We start from the raw sequence: 18,568 nt of genomic DNA on the forward strand, positions 1-18,568 counted from the left end.
AAAAATAAAAAAAAGGTAATTTGATTTGTGATGAGGACACAAACGGCTATCCATTGCTGACAGATAAAGAACTCATTGAAATGGCAACAAAGGCGGACCAAACCTATTCGGAAGCTGACACAGTAGCTATATTGATGCTTGGACACAAGGAAGCTTGACTGTAGCTATATTGATGAACCTATTGTAACTGACAAAGATTTGCGTAAATAATCTAGAGAAGCTGCATCGCATATGCAATAATTCATCGAGTGGTATTCTCAACAAGAAGAAGCCAATAAAGTAGATTGCATGATCTTATGCCTTATGCCGATTAAGAAATTCAGACGTCGCAAAATATGAAGCAGCAGTAAAACAAACACAAATTTCAGAATATTTTAAATTGATTCGATTGTATGAACACAAATCCCTCTTATATTGTCAAACAAACCATACAAATGAAATTTGAGAGTTGTACTATGAATTTTTATTTTTTTTTAATGTTCTGTTAACCGTCTTTTCGATTATCCGTCATACCCTTGGTCCGGTGCCCTGACAGATAATCGAGGTTCTACTGTAATAATATTAATGTCCGACTCGTATATTATTTGACAAATAATGACATGATTTTGAAGTCAGTTTGATAAATAATGACATGATTTCGAAGTCAGTTAAGTATGATATAATGCCCTAGGCTCTAGGGCATTATTTTGAAAAATTACGCCCTAGGGTATTAAATTTAAATAACTAGTTAAATACTGTCAAGTTGACAAATAACAACCCAAGTAAAACTATGGTTACCACAATTACGTTACGACTATTGCTGGTAAATGTACTTATTTGAAAACTAATTAATTCAAAATTCCTTCAATTTTTTGCCTATAAAAAATAATTTAGTCGGACATTAAATGTTGAAGGCACCACGGGTATTAACGATAATATCGCTTTCAGTCAACTTATATCCCTCAGGCCAAAGGCCCTCGGTATATACACCATTGACCTCAAGTGTTATTATCCTTATAATACCCTTGGTACCTTAACTATAATCTCACAATCAGCCCATAGAAGGTGTCAAACAAATAAAATATTTGGGAATCATACTTGATAATTTATTAACAATTAAACGATTACTTTATTGATTACAGTTAATTTATTTAATGGAAATTAAGGTAATAATAATAATAATGTTTATTCAAAAATAATCAAATATAAAATCTTCCTGAGACTAAAAACATATTTAAGTGTATAATTAATAAGAATTAACATAGGAAGCCACAAGGAAATAAATCTGCACGTAGCTATAGCCCAAAGTAACTCCTGTTATTTATCCAAATCTTTACTAGTCAAACACATTTGTTTTGAAATTCCAGCAGTTTCTTCTTTTTATACCTTTTAAATATCTGGTGTTGTTCCTAAAACAAAGACATAAATAAAAATTCTACATTGTGTACCATAAAAAAATCATAAAAATGTGGAAAGTATCACAAGAATAAAGAAAAGTCCCAGATATAAAATTCACTATTAAAATAAAAATAGTAAATAATTATTTATATCTGACACTTTTCTTATTGGAACTTCTTTCTGGTAACATCCTTAATCTCTGACTTTTACAATTTATAAGATAAGAGATGATGAATAAAGAAAGGGAAAAGGACTCTGCAGTATACAGTTACATTCTGCTTTCATTAATCTAGAAAAAAGATCAGAAAGATAATTCAAAGTCCGAAATTGTAAAAGTCAAAAAGAGATTAAGGATGTACCAGAAAGGGGTTCCAATAAGAAAAGTTTCAGATTTAAATAATTATTTACTATTTTAATAGTGAATTTTGTATCTGGGACTTTTCTCTTTTCTTTAAGAGATATCGCTGAAGCATCCTAATAGTAGATAACTATTTTTGAAATTCCACTTAAATAGACAATTTGATTTCGTTTTGATTCAGAGGTGTGCAGGCAGCTCCACTGGGGACGCCGTAAGGCAGAAACAACTGTCTGGAGATTGTGTATCGCCTCTGGGTCGAAAGGAAACATAAACTGTCTCTTCACTATCACAAGAGTATTTTAATATTTTTATTGAATAAAAGTAGTCAAAAAAAAAGGACTAGTTGGTGGAGCGAAGAGATAAAAATAGCTGTGAAAGAAAAGAAAGTACCATGGAGAGCTTATCTAGAAAATAACAGTTAATAAGCAAGGAAGCTTGTGAAAGAAAAAGTTAAAAAAGCTAAATTGGAACAGTGGGAGAGATTTGGAGAAAAGATGGAGCAAGACAGTAGTAGGACAAACCAAAAATTGTTCTATTAAGGTCTGAAAAAATGAGAGGTAAATCAGGTAGTACTGTCGTGCAAATAAAAAAAAAATAAAATGGAGAAACACTTACCCAACCACAAGATATAGTTAATAGATGGAGTAAATATTCCAAAGAGTTGAGTAATGAAATAACAATGGAAGAATTAACGGAAGCCATTGCAAAAATGAAAAATGGTAGTGGCAGGAATAGATAATATCAAAACACGATTGTTGAAATATATGGGGCAGTGGTTCCCAATCTTTTATGTCTGGCGACCCACCTTCTGATGTTTTTTCATATTCGCGACCCATCCAACACCCATGATGATACATATATGTATATTATTCAGCTATTGTAAGAGTCACGCCGCGACCCACCTGAAATCCACCCGCGACCCACTAGTGGGTCGCGACCCACCGGTTGGGAAACGCTGATATGGGGGAATCTGCATTACACTACTTACACAAATTACTGATAACAATTTGGAAACAGAAACGCATCCCAGAAGATTGGGCAACAGCAGTAATGGCTCTTCTGGTAAAGAAGGGAGGTAAAAAAGTAATGTTCAAATTATCGAGGTATTTTCATGCTAAGTGTACTGGCTAAGATTTATGAATGAACACTGGAGATGAGACTGAGAAAGAAAGTGGAACATCAACTAGACGATGCACAAAAAGGTTTCTGACCGGGCACAGTGTCCAAGATCATATCTTTACTATAAGACAATGGAAAAAGCCTTTGACAAGGTACCCGGACATCACATTTGGAAAGGGCTTGAACTGTTCGATGTTGGAGGAGAACTAATTGATGCAAGTAAAATTTATGTACTGGAACATTGTGCGAGCATTAAACTGTGAATCAAACAAATTTGCTAATACACAAGGAGTAAGGCAAGGTGGAGTTTTAAGCTCACTGCTATTCATTATATTATATATATGAATGAACCAATAAAAAAAATGCAGTAGAGTCCCGAAAATTAGATTTAGGTTACCATTGATTAAAAAGTATAACTCTGAGTAAATGTGTATCTGCAGATGACATTGCATTGATACCAAGTTCAGAGAAATCTTTACAAAGCAACCTAAATTTATAGACGAGAGAACTTGCAGACAAAGGAATGAAAATAAAATTAGCAAAGACTAAAACTTTACTTATTTCCAAGACACTGAGAGAAATCCATATAAACCTAGACGGAAATTTAGTAGAACATATGAATGATTTTGAATATTTATAAACTATAATAGACAAAAAATGCAAAAAAAAATGAACAACAGAATTGCTAAAACATCACGATTATATCACTCCCTCACTACAGGTTTCATTAGCAAAAGAGAAATTAGTGAGAAGACAAAAGGGACAGTATATTATATACCTCCCTTCTCTGCTTCATGGAAGTGAAACATGGCTGGCTTTCCTAATAATTAAGCTTGAATTATCACATCTTTATTATTATTGTAGACATTTAAAATCCTTATTAATTGAATTACATTAAACTTACCACTTATAAAATGTTTACTTTTCATATTTTAATTTTAGTTCCCTTATATCTGTTCTTCTTGTGGCTTTTATCCATTGTCCCCGGCTTTGTTTGGATAATTCATTTAAATGTATTGCATGGGGAGCCTTGGGAACAGTACAAAATAAGACTTTTCCCTGTCTGCCCTACTCCCACAATTTACAACAATACAAGTTACATGTATAAGCTTCCCAAGAAAGAAAAACTGATAACTGCTATGGACTAATTCAGTTCTGTAGGCGATAAACTACTTTATATTTGATTTGCTGCACACAATTTCGCTGCACAATCGACAATAAAAACAAACAGGATATTCTTTACAAATGTAAATATTAGGATTAGGTTATGTTATGTTATGTGCCCCCAGTTAGGCCATATTCGGAAGTTCCTTGTCCCTTTGCTTGATTGGCACACCGATAATTTTCGTTTAATACTGTCCGCTGTCACATCCGCTGTCATTTTACACTCAAATGTCCATAGAATTTCGTACACTTACACTCAAAAGTGTAACACTAAAAAACAAAGGAACAGACCTTTCAGTAACCACACCAATACAACCAACAAACCTTACCTTAAACCTTAAGAAACATCATAAATTCCTATAAATACCCAACAATAATGGAAAGTTGAGACTGTAAACTCAGGAACCTGAACTCAGTGACAACCTGTGCAAAGAGTTAAATAATTTCAAACAGAAGTCGTGTTACTTTATTATGCGCTAAAGTAAATTTAAAAATCTATGTTTTTAGTCTCACCAGTTTATATTCTTTTTAGCTATTAAGTAATAAGATGTTAAATATCATTTTAAATAAGTAATTACTCAAAATTACTTTGCAAAGAATCAAATACTTTCAAACCAAATTCAGCTAGGTATTTATATTCATAGCCCCCGTAACGTTCTTTTAAAATATTTCTATTATATCACATTTATAATTAGTGTGTTTTGTGTACCTACTAACGACTATGTCCATTATCTAAGTAAAATAAATAAAATTTTGTGTTCATTTAATCAAATATAAATCTTTAATATTCTTCCCCTTATATGACTACTATTTTATATGTATATTTTATAAATCGGCCCTCTATTTGACAGATCGACAATGGTGCCACGTCTAATACTACGGCCTGTCAAAATATAGAATAGACCATCATGAGCCGCTCAAGTAAATTTAAAAATTATTTGAAATTTAAAATGTTTTTCGTCCTTATCTTACCAGATTATATTCTTTCTGGCTATTTAGTAATAAGATATAACAATTATGAACCTTGTAACTATTTATGAACCTTGTAACAAAACAACGTTTTAAAATTTGTATTCTCAACTATTCGCGAGACAGTTTATTTTATTTTTTAACGTTGGTAGTGTAGAGTGATTGGTAAACAAAAGACGCGGCTAGTGTATCCTTCCGGCCTTGTCAAATATTGATTTTGATTATTTTAGTTTCTCTCTTGTTTATCGTCGTCAACGAAACACCGAAGCATTTTCTACGTTGTGACAATTTCATCGAAAGCAGGGTTCTACGCATCGCTTCGAATTTGGGTAACTACATGTAAAACTACTCATTGGATCTACGAATCCTTCAAGTATTTATATTTAGCATACAAGTTTCTTTTTGACTGCGAATTTGTATAAAACCTACTTTGCATTAGACGCCCTGCAGCGCCGACATTTTGTTTTAAATTTCACATATAACATAACTATTTTCGTCGATATATTGACTTCGCACTTTAGTTAAGTATTGTTTTTCAATTCGTCATGCTTAAGGAATCGATTGATAAAACATTTAATACCTTTTTTCACTTTTACCCTAATATTACTACGCATTCGCCTAACCGGCACAGATTATTTAATGTTACCTACGAAATTCTACGTTCCACAGAAATATGGGCGACCGATCAAGAGATAGGACGACGAGGGTGTACGTCGGAGGGCTCACCGAGTCCATAAAAAAAGAGGACCTAGAAGGCGAGTTCGAGAAATACGGCAAGCTAAACTCTGTTTGGGTAGCCTTCAACCCTCCAGGTTTCGCTTTCATCGAGTTTAACAACCATACCGATGCAGAAACTGCCTGCGATAACTTGAATGGTACAGAATTCCTGGGTGCTAAACTCAGAGTTGAAATTGCAAGGGGAAGACCACGACGTGGAGGCCCCCGGGGTGGTTTTAGAGGCAGCAGAGGAAGCCGGGGTGGAAGGTTCGACCGTTTCGATGGTGGTCGAGTCGACCGCTACAGCAGCAGCAGAGGTGGTGGTGGAGGAGGTCGCTTTGGTGGTAGAAGCTTTGACAGAAGAAGAGACTTCCCTCCAAGGAATGGTTATGGTGGCAGTGGACCAAGAGGCAGCAGAGGAGGTGGTCGTTTTAACGACAGATTCAGGTCCAGATCACCAAACATGGGAGCACCAAGACGTAGGGATTAAGGTTTTTTAAAGTTATATTTGTAGGTGTTAGTGTGTCAGTGGTTTGGAAAGTCCATTAGTACTTTTTCAGTCTCATTTTACGAGGCTAAATTATTGTAATTTACAATCAAATATCAATTGTCAATGTGAAAGCAATATTAGTTTTGTAAGAACTTTCGATATCATATCGATACATTTTTGGCAAAGTAAAGTGACATTTTTGGCGAAAATCATGTTTTTCCATTAAACTATCACTATTATTGTTTAGAAGATACTGCCAAAGTGTAGTAGGCCTAGAATTACTTTAAAAATAATATATGTATAGGTTTACTACACTTTGGCAGTGCCTTCTGAACAATAATAGCGTTAGTTTAATGGAAAAACATGATTTTCAAAAATGTCACTTACGTTACTTTGCCAAAAATGTATCGATATTTGTAAAATTTCTATAAAATATAGCATCTGTTTTTGGGTCAATGATCTGAATTTTAAAGCTACACTATAAATGAATCAGCGTAAACAAAAATGTTCTAAACAACTTTTGTCGAATACTGGAAAACTACATAAATCTAGAATTACTCGTGAAAAAGAACACTTGCCCCCAATAAAAAAACTATTGTACAATCATCAGTAAGTGAAACAGAATTCATTGATATAAATTTCATATCTATAAACCCTTTTAGGGAACTAGAACACAAAATAATATGTATGATATCTGGACCTTGGAGGTAAACTATGATATATCCAATAATTGTTTTTATAAAACAATGAGACCATATTTTAATGATAATAATATATAGTATTTTTACTACAAAAACGTTACGTAGGTCAAAATTTTTGACGTAAGAGAACTGTCAAAACATTAGAATGTGACTTTTCGTTATTGCTATGTTTATTATAAACACGGCAATAATGAAAAGTCACAATCTAATGTTTTGACAGTTCTCTTACGTCAAAAATTTTGACCTACGTAATAACGTTTTTGTAGTAAAAATACTATATATATCCAAATTTGTATAATCCAACTAATAAAATAAGTGAATTGATGGAACTTATTTAAAACAACACCATGTCCACATAATGTAATTATTTAATATAATCCACATAATGTCAAAAAAATTCATAATGTAATCCACAAAATGTCAAAAGTGAAAAAAAGACACGTTTTTGTTTACACTGATTCAAATGTATTCATAATATGTTCTATAATCCATGTATATTAATAGTATACACGGATTATACATTTGACAGAAGCTCGAAACAAATGACAATCGATGAAAAGCCCTATTGTTGTACAGCCTTGATTCACTGTATCGTTCTGAAGTTAATTTCTTATGGTACCTTAATACAATTTACTATTTTTACTGGGTATAAGCCACAATTTTATTTAAAACAAGTTTATTTTGACGTTTCATAAGCAAAATTATGGCATATTCCCAGTAAATTTATTAAATCGATTCAATGTATATTCTTTTGGTGTTAGTTGTAAAGAGTCTGAAAGATTATCACTTATTAAAATTATATATCTTGACCTCAGAGGTAAACTACACCATGTCATTTCAAGCAACTGTGTTTAGCATGTGTTTGCAACAAAGTTTAGAGCACTTAGAAAGTTATAAAAAGCTGATATATACCATAATTGTTTGAAAGACAATATGACCATATTTTAATGATAATATAATATATCGTCGGTAATGTGACAATACCTCCTATCTGGTTTTTCATGAATATTGTAAGAGGGATTTCAAACTTTTTTTAGGGTCACATCCTGTTTTCTTATGTTTTGACTTGTTTTGTAGTAAATAAATAGTTGAATTTACTACAAAACAACTCAAAAAATATCATATGGAAAATAGGAGATGACCCTAAATTCATGAAAAAGCAGATAGGAGGTATTGTCACATCACGGACGATATAACCAATTTGTATAATCCAACTAATAAAATAGGTGGATTAAAGGATCTTAGGAATAGTCATATTTGGGAAATTATGAATTCTTCTTCACTAGTTAATCTGATGTGTCTAGTGTCTTATACAATTAGATTCTACGAACATCTACCCAAAAAAGTATATTCAGAAAAAAAAAATTATATATAACATACTATGTACTAAGACTATAACTACTATATATAATCATAATCCCTCCTACTGTAAGGTGTAAGGAGACTAACTACTATAAGTCATAAAAAAGACCTTTCGGAATTCTTCTACAATTTGAATTTTATAATTAATAAGGTATTATCAAAATAGAAAGTAAAATAGTTAATTACTACAGTTATGAATCATATTTCATCACCATTTTGATGTTTAGTTGTAATAGTTATTTCAACAGTGGTAATAAAAACTTCGAAAAGCTGTAGTGAAAAACTGTCATTTTTGACTTATACTCTTAATACGTGGCATGATCGATATATAATGTATTAATTCAAATTTATTTGTAGAATGTGATTCTACAAATTGGGTTAACCAAATGTATATTTCATTAATAAAATCAAGCTCAAATTTTAATACATTTTGTTGACATTTGTTTTATACAAATTATTGATTTATGCATATATCTGAAAAAAGATTTTGTGGTGATAATACCACATTATTTATGAAAAAATGTAACTTTAAGACTCCTTAGCAAAGACCTGACAAAATATATATTTTTGCCAGGGATATTTTCTGAAGTTGAGGTAATAATTTGTAAATAATGTAGTATTTCAAATTAGTTAATTTTATAGATTTTCAATATATTGCTCATCTGGAAGAAGAGAGTCACAACTCAAAAAACAGCTTTTTTCAGGAAACGCAGACAGTATACGCACGCGGAATAATGGCACGTACAAAGCAAACAGCCCGAAAATCCACTGGTGGTAAAGCACCACGCAAACAGTTGGCAACTAAAGCTGCTCGCAAGAGTGCACCTGCTACTGGAGGAGTTAAAAAACCTCATCGTTACAGGCCAGGTACCGTAGCCCTTCGTGAAATTAGACGTTACCAGAAAAGTACTTATTAGAAAACTACCTTTCCAACGTCTTATCCGTGAAATTGCTCAAGATTTTAAGACAGATTTACAGATTTTATATTTGGTAGGTTTATTCGAAGATACCAACTTATGCGCTATTCATGCTAAGAGAGTGACTATTATGCCTAAAGACATTCAGTTGGCCAGAAGAATCAGAGGAGAAAGGGCATAAAGAAATAGAAGACATTAAAAAATATATTTTAGAACTTAATTTAAATGTTGACTGTCTTTCTATTAGCAATCAAGAAAACTATATATTTGATTTAACAAATAAAAACGATCAAAATTTTGAGTTGTCACTTTTCTTTTAAAATATGTCGCTTTTTTAAACATTAATGCAAAATACCTAGGAGATTTCTCAAAATACATACAAGGGTTTTCTCAACTATATGTTAATGTAGAACGCCAGAATATAACTGAAAACTGTCATTGTTTCGGAATAAAATATTGATTTTACTGCCAAAAGAATAATGACACTACCGCCATCTTGCAATGTGAAACTTCTTGGTAAAAGTATACGACTTTTGGAGTCATTTAACAAGATAACTGGAATTATGCATTTCGTCAGTCTAAATCGCAAATTGCCTAAGTCACAAATTGAAAATTTTAGAGGAGAGACAAAAAAAGTGTGGAGTTTGCCTATGTCCTATGAGTAAAATAACTTTCGTTTACCGAAATTGCCGTGAAATAAAATAATAATTGCGCTTGTGGGAATTGTCAGGCAGTAGCTTTTACCGTCTACTACTAGATGAAACCAAAAAACAATTTTCGCAAAAAATGGACTTGGCAATTTGCGATTTAGACCGACGATTTGTCACTTTTCTTCCTGATGAGCGATATATCAGTTTAATGTGATTACCTCAATTTCCATAAATTTCAACTAGTTCATTCATCGTTTAATCTGTAATCAGTTCTATAAATAGTTTAATTCCTTCAAATATTAAGACCATAAGAAACTATTAAATGTTACATTTTCAACTATAAATAAATTATTGTTTACCAATAGACAACTGATTACTGATTAACAAATAATCAACATTGCACTTATCTTTTAAAATGAGACTGATCCGTTCTTAAGTTATTCTAGAATAGGCATTTTTTATTTTGTAGTTTTGTGACGGCTAATGGACTAAACCAATATTTTCTTAAGTGTATTTTTTAAGCGTTTTACTAAATAAGACCATGTAATTTTGTTCTGATCTGGTAACATACTCTGTAAGGCTGTTTTTGGATTTATTTTTATATTACTAGATTTCATTATATACAAAAAAAGGATGAGAATCTTTCAAATAGAGAGTTGTGCTGTTTTTGATATATACACATCAATTTGTATTTTGTTCTGTTTATATTGACATCAAAATGGTACTTATAATAATAAATTATAAAATAGGAAATTGTTTGTTTGATTTTGAGTATATTTATGATTTTTCAGGGTACTAATTTAATTGCCAAATTTCGGACCAGTGCTTTTTAAATCCATTAATTTTTTTCGATTCCTGAAAAAACTAATATTTTTGAATAATTTAAACGCAGGATAATAGATTACAATATTCACCATTGGTAAGTTTTTTTCAGGATTCGAAAATATTAATGCATTTAACGAGTATTTGCCTGAAATTTTGCAAGCGAATGGCCACAAATGAATGCAAAAGCAACGAACAGAAATGATCGGACACACCCAAGGGGGGCTTACATCTGAGGATGGATGGAATAGTTGCTAATGATGATGAATTTAAACTCTTAACTAAGTTTAGCTTGTCCTCTAACTACTCTTATCATAATATTTGTATTCATTTATTTACACCTATCTGCTTTTAAAGCTCAACATCCTTGCTTTATGTAGCCAAGTATTTTGTTTTGTAGCCATTGACCTAGATTTACTACAATCTTACAACAGTTTACTGAATAAAGTCTAACCCATTGTAGAGAGATTTGGGAAAATATTGATTTTTATCTTCAGAAAATTATTGTTAATTATTACTACCTTCCCTCCTTGTGGAGTATTTGATGCTCTTATGTAGTCAAAAGTGAAAGATGCTTAGATTAGCGCACCCTCTACTGTTTTATTCCTTTGAAATTTCCTCCTTCCCATCTCTGGAAAATTCTTTCATGATTATTGTTTCAGTTATCCAGTCTTCTCGAGTCAATTCTTTGAAAACCTAATTTTTTTTATAGTTTTCTTGTCTCACAAGATTCTGCTCCTTACAATAATATACTCTTAAGAGCATAGGCGCAAAATTTCGGGCCAATGATTTTTAAATTCATTTTTTTTTCAAATCCTGAGAAAACTAATAAGTATTTTTGAAAAATTTAAACGCAGAATGAACATTATTACCGAGGGCCGAAAGCCCCTGAAAACTTCTATGCTTATTTTAATAAGTTAAGGGGCGAAAATTTAGTGATTTTGATTTTCAAATATTCAAAAGGAACCTTTTGTTTATTCTAAGGGACTTTCGGCCCTCGATAATTATGCAATCTTTCATTTGTCGTTTAAATTTTTCAAAAATATGTATTATTTTTTTTAGGATTCGAAAAAAATGAATGCATTTAACAAACATTGGCGCAAAATTTTGCGCCTACCTTGTTTTTTTAAGAGTCGTTTTTTCTGCATTTATCTTAGGGCCATTAAATTGGAGTATTATGCAGCTTGTCGATATTCTGAAAGAACATTTCAAATATACATAGATGTCGTAACATTCATTGAAACAGCAACTTATTAGATGGGCTGGACACCTAATATGAATGCAAGACAACACGATTTCTAAAAAACTAACCACAGAAACATCGAGGCTGACCATGAATTAGGTGGTTAGATAAAGTTGAGCTGATTTAGGTATACATATATATTAAAAATCGGAACATGGTAAAAGGTTGCCAGAAACTGAACAGAATGGCAACGAATCTTAGAGAAAGATAGGATCCACAAAGCATTGTCAAGTCAAAGGTGATGATATATATGATCCTCAGAATAGAACTATTTATACACGAACATACTGTAAGATTATTTTCAACGTTAATAAGTTACTTAAGGGAGAATACTAATATACAGGGTGTAACAAAAATGCAGGTCATAAATTAAATCACATATTCTGGGACCAAAAATAGTTCGATAGAACTTAACTTACCTGCTTAGTACAAATGTGCACATAAAAAAAGTTACAGCCCTTTGAAGTTATAAAATGAAAATCGATTTTTTTTAATACATACATCGAAAACTATCACGAGATTTTTATCGAAAATGAACATGTGGCATTCTTATGGCAGGAATATCTTAAAAAAAATTATAGTGAAATTTGTGCACCCCATAAAAATTTTATAGGGGTTTTGTTCCCTGTTTCAATAAAAAAAATCTAATAGTTTTCCATATATTGAAACAAATCGATTTTCATTTTGTAACTTCAAAGGGCTGTAACTTTTTTTAGGTGCTCATTTGGGCTAAGGTAAGTTAGGTTTAATCAACTATTTTTAGTCCCAGAATATGTGTTTTAATCTATGACCTGTATTTTTGTTACACCCTGTATATCTTTTTTCAACATTTTATAAGTTTATTCTACTTTGTAAAGTGGATTATTCAAATAACCCTATTATGCTAATGCAGAACATTGACTTGGATAATTGTGCCACTTTCCATTTAGAAAGAAATAGAAACAAAGGTACCTAATAATAATACACATATTTATATTAAATATGTAATATTATCACATCACAATAATTCTGTTCTGTAAGTGTGTTCACGAAAAATTAACATAAAAAATAATTAAAAAAAAGTAAAATAATGATAACAAATAAAAAAAAAAGGAAATAAAACTAAACAAAAGACTACATAAATAAAGCATTAAAAAAAAAACAAAAATATAATTAAAAAAAATATACATATAAAAAAATGCACTAAACAGAAACACACATTTTACTAACATAATAACATTTATCCTAGGGTGTGAGAATTTGAAAAATCAATTTATTTATATTGGATCAAAAAAATGCTCCTTTATATTTCATAAATAAAAAATAAGTCTGGCTAATTGGTTCATGCCAAAGCCAATTTAAAAATAAAAATAATTCTTGTCTATTAGAGTTGGTACTTTTCAGATGGAAAAGAATAAACTTTTTAAAAATAAATTACTAAATTTTATTGAAAATAATAGACAGCAAAGCAGTCTTCTTAGTAAAAAATTTGCAATAAAGATAAGAAAGCATAGTTACCTTTAAATTAAGCAAATATTTAACATATGAAAACAATTCAAGGCATATGATTTTATCACAGGTTTAATCTTCTATTACATTTTAGTGCTAATATCTTCACTCATAATTGAAAGGAATCTAAACAACAATAGATTGTAAATTCAAATAAGGAAATTAAATTTAAGTATCTATTCATTTTTTTGTATAAAAAATCACTAAATTGAAGAGTCTCAGATGCAGAATTCACCATTATAATAAAATTAAAATGGTAAACAGTTATTGAAATCCGAGACTTTTTGTGTTGAAAGTTCTTTCTGGTACATTCTTAATCTGCGACTTTTTCAATTAATAAGACCGCAGACGACGAATATAGAAAACAAAAAGGATTCCTTGCAATCACATTCCGTTTTCGTTCGTCTAGGAAAAGGACAGAAGAGGAACTTTCTAGTACTCAAATCTGAGTAAAGATAGAGTCACTATTTAGAAACAAAATTTTTCCACTTAGAAGTTGCGTTAAAAGGGGGTAGGCGCAAAATCTTAGTCCAATTGCATCAATAAGTATGCATTTTTGAAAAATTGAAACGCGAAAGAAAGATTACATTATTACCGAGGGCCAAAATAAGTCCCTTAGAATAAACCCACTAAATTTTCTTTTTTTTTTTCACCTCTGTAACTTTTAAAATACACATAGTATAAGTTTTCAGGGACTTTCGGTCCTCGGTTATAATGTAATCTTTTATTCTGCATTTAAATTTTTCAAAAATACATCTTAGTTTTGTGAGGATTAAAAAAAAATTTTGCGCCTACACCCTTATTAACTCTAGAGGTTGTATTGTAAAATCATTTTCCCACTATAATACAAAGAAATAAGGTAAAAAGTACCCTTTTGGGGGGCACTGACCTGGCAAGGTATTTGACAAATTTTTTTCAGTTTTACAGACTTCAATAGATATTCAAAACCTATATCTTTTCTGCAGTGGGTTTGGTGGATTTTTTTTTAAATTACTAACAATTTAAGCCAAAAATGCATGATTTTAAAAACTTTTCTACCAGTAAAATTTAAGCATTTTGACAGATACTCTATGCACAATAACACTGAGACAGCGACACAAGAGGCCAAGACAATGGTCGAATACTTCAGCAGTTGATTTTCAACTCTCTTGAGTATCTTGACACTTAGTTATAGTGAGCAACAGCTGTCCTAATTGTTATTGTTAGTCGGTCCAATGAAAAAAAAAAAAAAAAAAAAAAAAAAAAAAAAAATGGCTGAATATTTTTACTTAAGAGGATGGGTACGTATTTTCGGCTGCAATGCTATTCAAATGGGGATTCATTTTTTTCGAATAATCCTGAGAAAACTAATAAGTATTTTTGAAAAATTTAAACTCAGAATGAAAGATTACGTTATTGGCGAGGGTCGAAAGTCCCTGAGAACTTCTATAATGTTTATTTTAATAAGTTACAGGGGTGAAAAACTAAGAGAAAATTTAGTATGATATTTAATTTAAAATATCTCATTCAAAATAAACATCTATTCTAAGGAACTTTCGGCCCTCGGTAATAATATAGTCTTTCATTCTGCGTTTAAATTTGTCAAAAATATTGGTTTTTTCAGGATTCGAAAAAAATGAACACAATGTCCGTGGTAATATTTCCAAATCTATCTTTGTCATACAACGCACTCAGTCGAATAGAATATAGTCAGTCAGACAGTGATAATTTTAAATATTTGACATGATCGGGAATATTTTGAGTTGTTGATTAAATAATATTGATATATAGTGTAAAGTTATTTATTGTGTATTATTTGTGGAAGATCCAAGTAGAGAATACATCAGGATAATATATTCTGTGATCCAAGTATTGTGTTGTTAAAGATGTTCAAAATTGTAAGCGTTCCATAGTAACAATATATTATTAAAAAATCACTTTAACACTTTTCCTCTTTTCTCGATTGAGTATTAGTTTTTGTTGTACATATAAATTATTACAATTACTGAATACATAGTTAGTGAAAAAATTATCACATTTATTAGCTGAATTAATAATTTGCAATTATAAAAATAACAGTTATCCAAGAACATTCAAAACCATCTCTTTAAATTATTGATGACATTTTCAAGTAGAATGACATTCTAGTAATGTTTACATATCATACCAGTGTGAATGTTACTACACGTAATTTGCCATGTAAAGACAGAAAAAATAGGGATACCCGTAAAATATTTGCGAATTATGTACCGATGGCCTTAATGGAGCAAGAGAAAAAACATGGAAGGAGAGGATATGAGAGAGAAATCAATAAATTAAGGTGAGGAAATCGGAAAGAAGTTGCCATGACAAAGCTCCCGGTCTTAAAAGTATAAACAAAATAAACATTGAACTTCCTAAATAAGATTCGTAAGAACGATTTCTGAAGTGAAATTGAAATGTCAAAATACACATAATTTAATCCTTTAACAATTACACAAGAAATGGTAACATTTCCACAAACACTTTCTGGTTAAATATGTAAATAGATACTTAAGGATAACAATAAATTTGACCATTCAGTTACTTTTCAGACTACTTATGTAGCCCCTATCAGGGGACTACTTATGTAGCCGCAGAATGTTAAAGGGTTAAACTGAAATTGTGGTTTATTCCCATTAATATGTTCGGTGCCCATCTTGAACAAGCACCACTTGGCTGGTACCACATACTTAAATTGTTAATTTAGTAACATAGTGCCACTGGGCCACTTATGCATCATTGGTACCTTTGATAAAACCTTCAAGGCCGTGTCCCACCATCAAATAATTTGATCAAACTGGTTTGAGCAAACTGAAAGTGACAGTTAGTGACGTCACATCCTGAGTGTTCATTGTGGATAATAATGAAAAATTTTAATTTTAAATAAAGTGGAAACAAGTTAGGCAACTCAATACAAAAAATTTGATCAAACTAGACTGATAGTGAGAGCACAGATTTTTAGAATTTCAAAAAAACTGCAATTGTGACGTCACTTTGACATACTTCCGGAGTTTGATCAAATTATTTGATGGTGGGATGCGGTCTTCAAGATGCTACACCGGTGTGCACTGAATGTGTTAAAGATAGTAAATAAATCTATATAATTTAATAATAGCCATATGGAATGAACAAATAATACTGGAAGAATATAGCAAAGGAAAAATTATTACTATCCACTAAAATAAAGAAAAAACATATATCGTTAAGTAGCATTTACAAAGATATTTTATTATATTTTACAAAGTTTGCTAAAACCCCATTTTACAATTTTAATGTCTAAAAAATATAATAAACAAATGAGGCTATGCATGAGATAAGGGTGAACTTTGAAATCTCTGTTTTGAGGAAAACTCAATTTTAAAGTTGTTGAGTTAGGGTGAACTCTGCAAATTTGATTATACTTAATTCAATGGGTCCGCCAAGTAACACTGTAAGTGCCAGATTATCTGTTTTAAAATAATCAAACAAGAAATGTTAAAATTATAATAATGGTAAATTTATACATTTTAAGGGTTAGTAGTACAGTTTGTAACTATAACTACTGTGTACTGTATTGCTAACCCTTAAACTGTTAGACCAGTGGTTCCCAACCTTTTATGTCTGGCGACCCACCTTCTGACGTTTTTTTATATTCGCGATCCATCCCTCACCCATGATGATATATATGTATGTTATTCAGCTACTGTAAGAGCCACACCGCGACCCACTAGTGGGTCGTGACCCACCGGTTAAGAAACGCTGTGTTAGACATTTACCATTATTATAATTTTAACAGTTTTTGTTCGATTTCTTAAAAATGAATAATGTGGTGCTTACGTTATTCGGCGGATCCATTAAATTGAAGATAATGTGTCATATGAAGGGATGAACTTAAAAAAGAATGGTAAAAAAATAAAAAATCGCATAAAGTCGAGTTTGGCTTGTTGCATGCATAGCCTTAAATATACAAGTTTAAAACTTATGTTTATAAAATAATTTATCACATTGTATTTAGAGTTTATCACATTGTATTTAAAATTATATCATTTTGAAAATTTATTTTGAGTTGATTGACCGATTTCTCTTGTCAGTAATGCACTTTTCAAATTCTTTAAGTGTATTCTGCAACTCTTCATATCCTACGATTTCACAAGCCTCCGACAATCCTAACCACTTAAAATCTTGGTGTTCGTCTGACAATATAACTTTTGCATTTGGTTTAATCAGTTCGGCTAAAAAGTAATGAACTTCTTTTGGCTTGTTATTAACTTTATAATGTAATGTTGTCTTGCAACCTTCATACACTTTTAAATCGTCCTTTGTAAGGCCTGATTCTTCAAGAGTTTCTCTAAATGCAGTGACCATGATATCAGTCTCTCCAGGATCAACGTGCCCCTTTGGAGGAGTCCAGTGGTGTATGCCATAAGAAGTTTGTAACAGGAGGTATTCAATATTGTTTACAATTCTAAATATAACAAATCCAGCTGCAACTTTCATTTTGTCCAATATATAACTTTTCTATGGTACTTACTGGAATAACAACTTATCTGAGTTAAAAATTTATTGATATTGTTGTGTTAATTGTCTCTAACACAAATCATGTATGGACGTGGACAATTATATTGAATTTTTATTTATAATTGGATTTGGATTAATTATAATTACATTATTATCACCTAACCTCAAATATTACTGTCAATGTCATCTCTTTCTTCTTTTCGTTTACTTGTGACATAATAACTACACTACACATAACAACAATACAGACATAATTTGTGCATAATAGACCAGCAAAATAGGGCATTTAAAAAAGTTATCGATTTTTAAATACAGCACCTTCAGACTTGCCACTTTTTGCATTCTGTTCAGGAAAAAAGTCTACAGAATGGGTGGAAATACAAAATTGCATATTAAAATGCATCTAAAAGATGCAAAAATGCATCTAAAAGATGCAGAAATGCATCCATAAACATGTCAAAAAAGTATTATTTAGGGCCAGATTTTGTCACTCAGATAGGGTTTTGGCACTAAATTGATGCCAACAGATTACTCGGGGGGTTGGGGTCCTTAACCCTTAACTACAGAGATCCGGTATTTTTTACCGGTGGGCACTCCCAAAATGCGGATTTCATGGTAACCTCACCACTTACAAGTTCATGTGTCTCTGTACCTCTCGGGCAGTTTGTATAACAGTGCTAGTCAAAGCGTGTAG

At 31.3% G+C, this 18,568-nt stretch overlaps 2 protein-coding genes, 1 long non-coding RNA gene and 1 pseudogene across 5 annotated transcripts; 2 read left to right on the plus strand and 2 right to left on the minus strand.

Annotated features, from left to right (window-relative positions):
• Window positions 1-1,071: 1,071 nt before the first annotated feature.
• On the minus strand, window positions 1,072-4,466 carry LOC126889547 (uncharacterized). The gene is made up of 2 exons (XR_007700079.1): window positions 3,759-4,466; window positions 1,072-1,388 (listed from the first exon to the last, which is right to left on the minus strand). It is a non-coding gene; the product is annotated as an uncharacterized LOC126889547 (long non-coding RNA).
• Window positions 4,467-5,126: 660 nt separating this feature from the next.
• Window positions 5,127-10,577, plus strand: LOC114338549 (RNA-binding protein Rsf1). Of its 2 annotated transcripts, none has more exons than XM_028289150.2 (2): window positions 5,127-5,316; window positions 5,657-10,577. In XM_028289150.2, exon 2 carries the CDS (start codon window positions 5,661-5,663, stop codon window positions 6,192-6,194), a length of 534 nt encoding a protein of 177 aa, XP_028144951.1. In that variant the 5' UTR covers window positions 5,127-5,316; window positions 5,657-5,660; the 3' UTR covers window positions 6,195-10,577. The 2 variants fall into 2 exon arrangements, with proteins under 2 accessions (XP_028144951.1, XP_028144952.1); XM_028289151.2 differs by having other exon boundaries at window positions 5,206-5,326.
• On the plus strand, window positions 8,992-10,577 carry LOC126889546 (histone H3-like; annotated as a pseudogene). Its single transcript, XR_007700078.1, has one exon. The product of XR_007700078.1 is annotated as a histone H3-like (transcript).
• A 5,999-nt stretch (window positions 10,578-16,576) lies between these two features.
• On the minus strand, window positions 16,577-18,054 carry LOC114338550 (bis(5'-nucleosyl)-tetraphosphatase [asymmetrical]-like). Its single transcript, XM_050657906.1, has one exon. The coding sequence runs from the start codon at window positions 17,851-17,853 to the stop codon at window positions 17,413-17,415; it is 441 nt and encodes a 146-aa protein (XP_050513863.1). The 5' UTR covers window positions 17,854-18,054; the 3' UTR covers window positions 16,577-17,412.
• Between the last annotated feature and the right edge of the window lie 514 nt (window positions 18,055-18,568).

The sequence above is a fragment of the Diabrotica virgifera genome, chromosome 8 (genome assembly GCF_917563875.1).
Source record: "Diabrotica virgifera virgifera chromosome 8, PGI_DIABVI_V3a".
NCBI lineage: Eukaryota > Metazoa > Arthropoda > Insecta > Coleoptera > Chrysomelidae > Diabrotica > Diabrotica virgifera.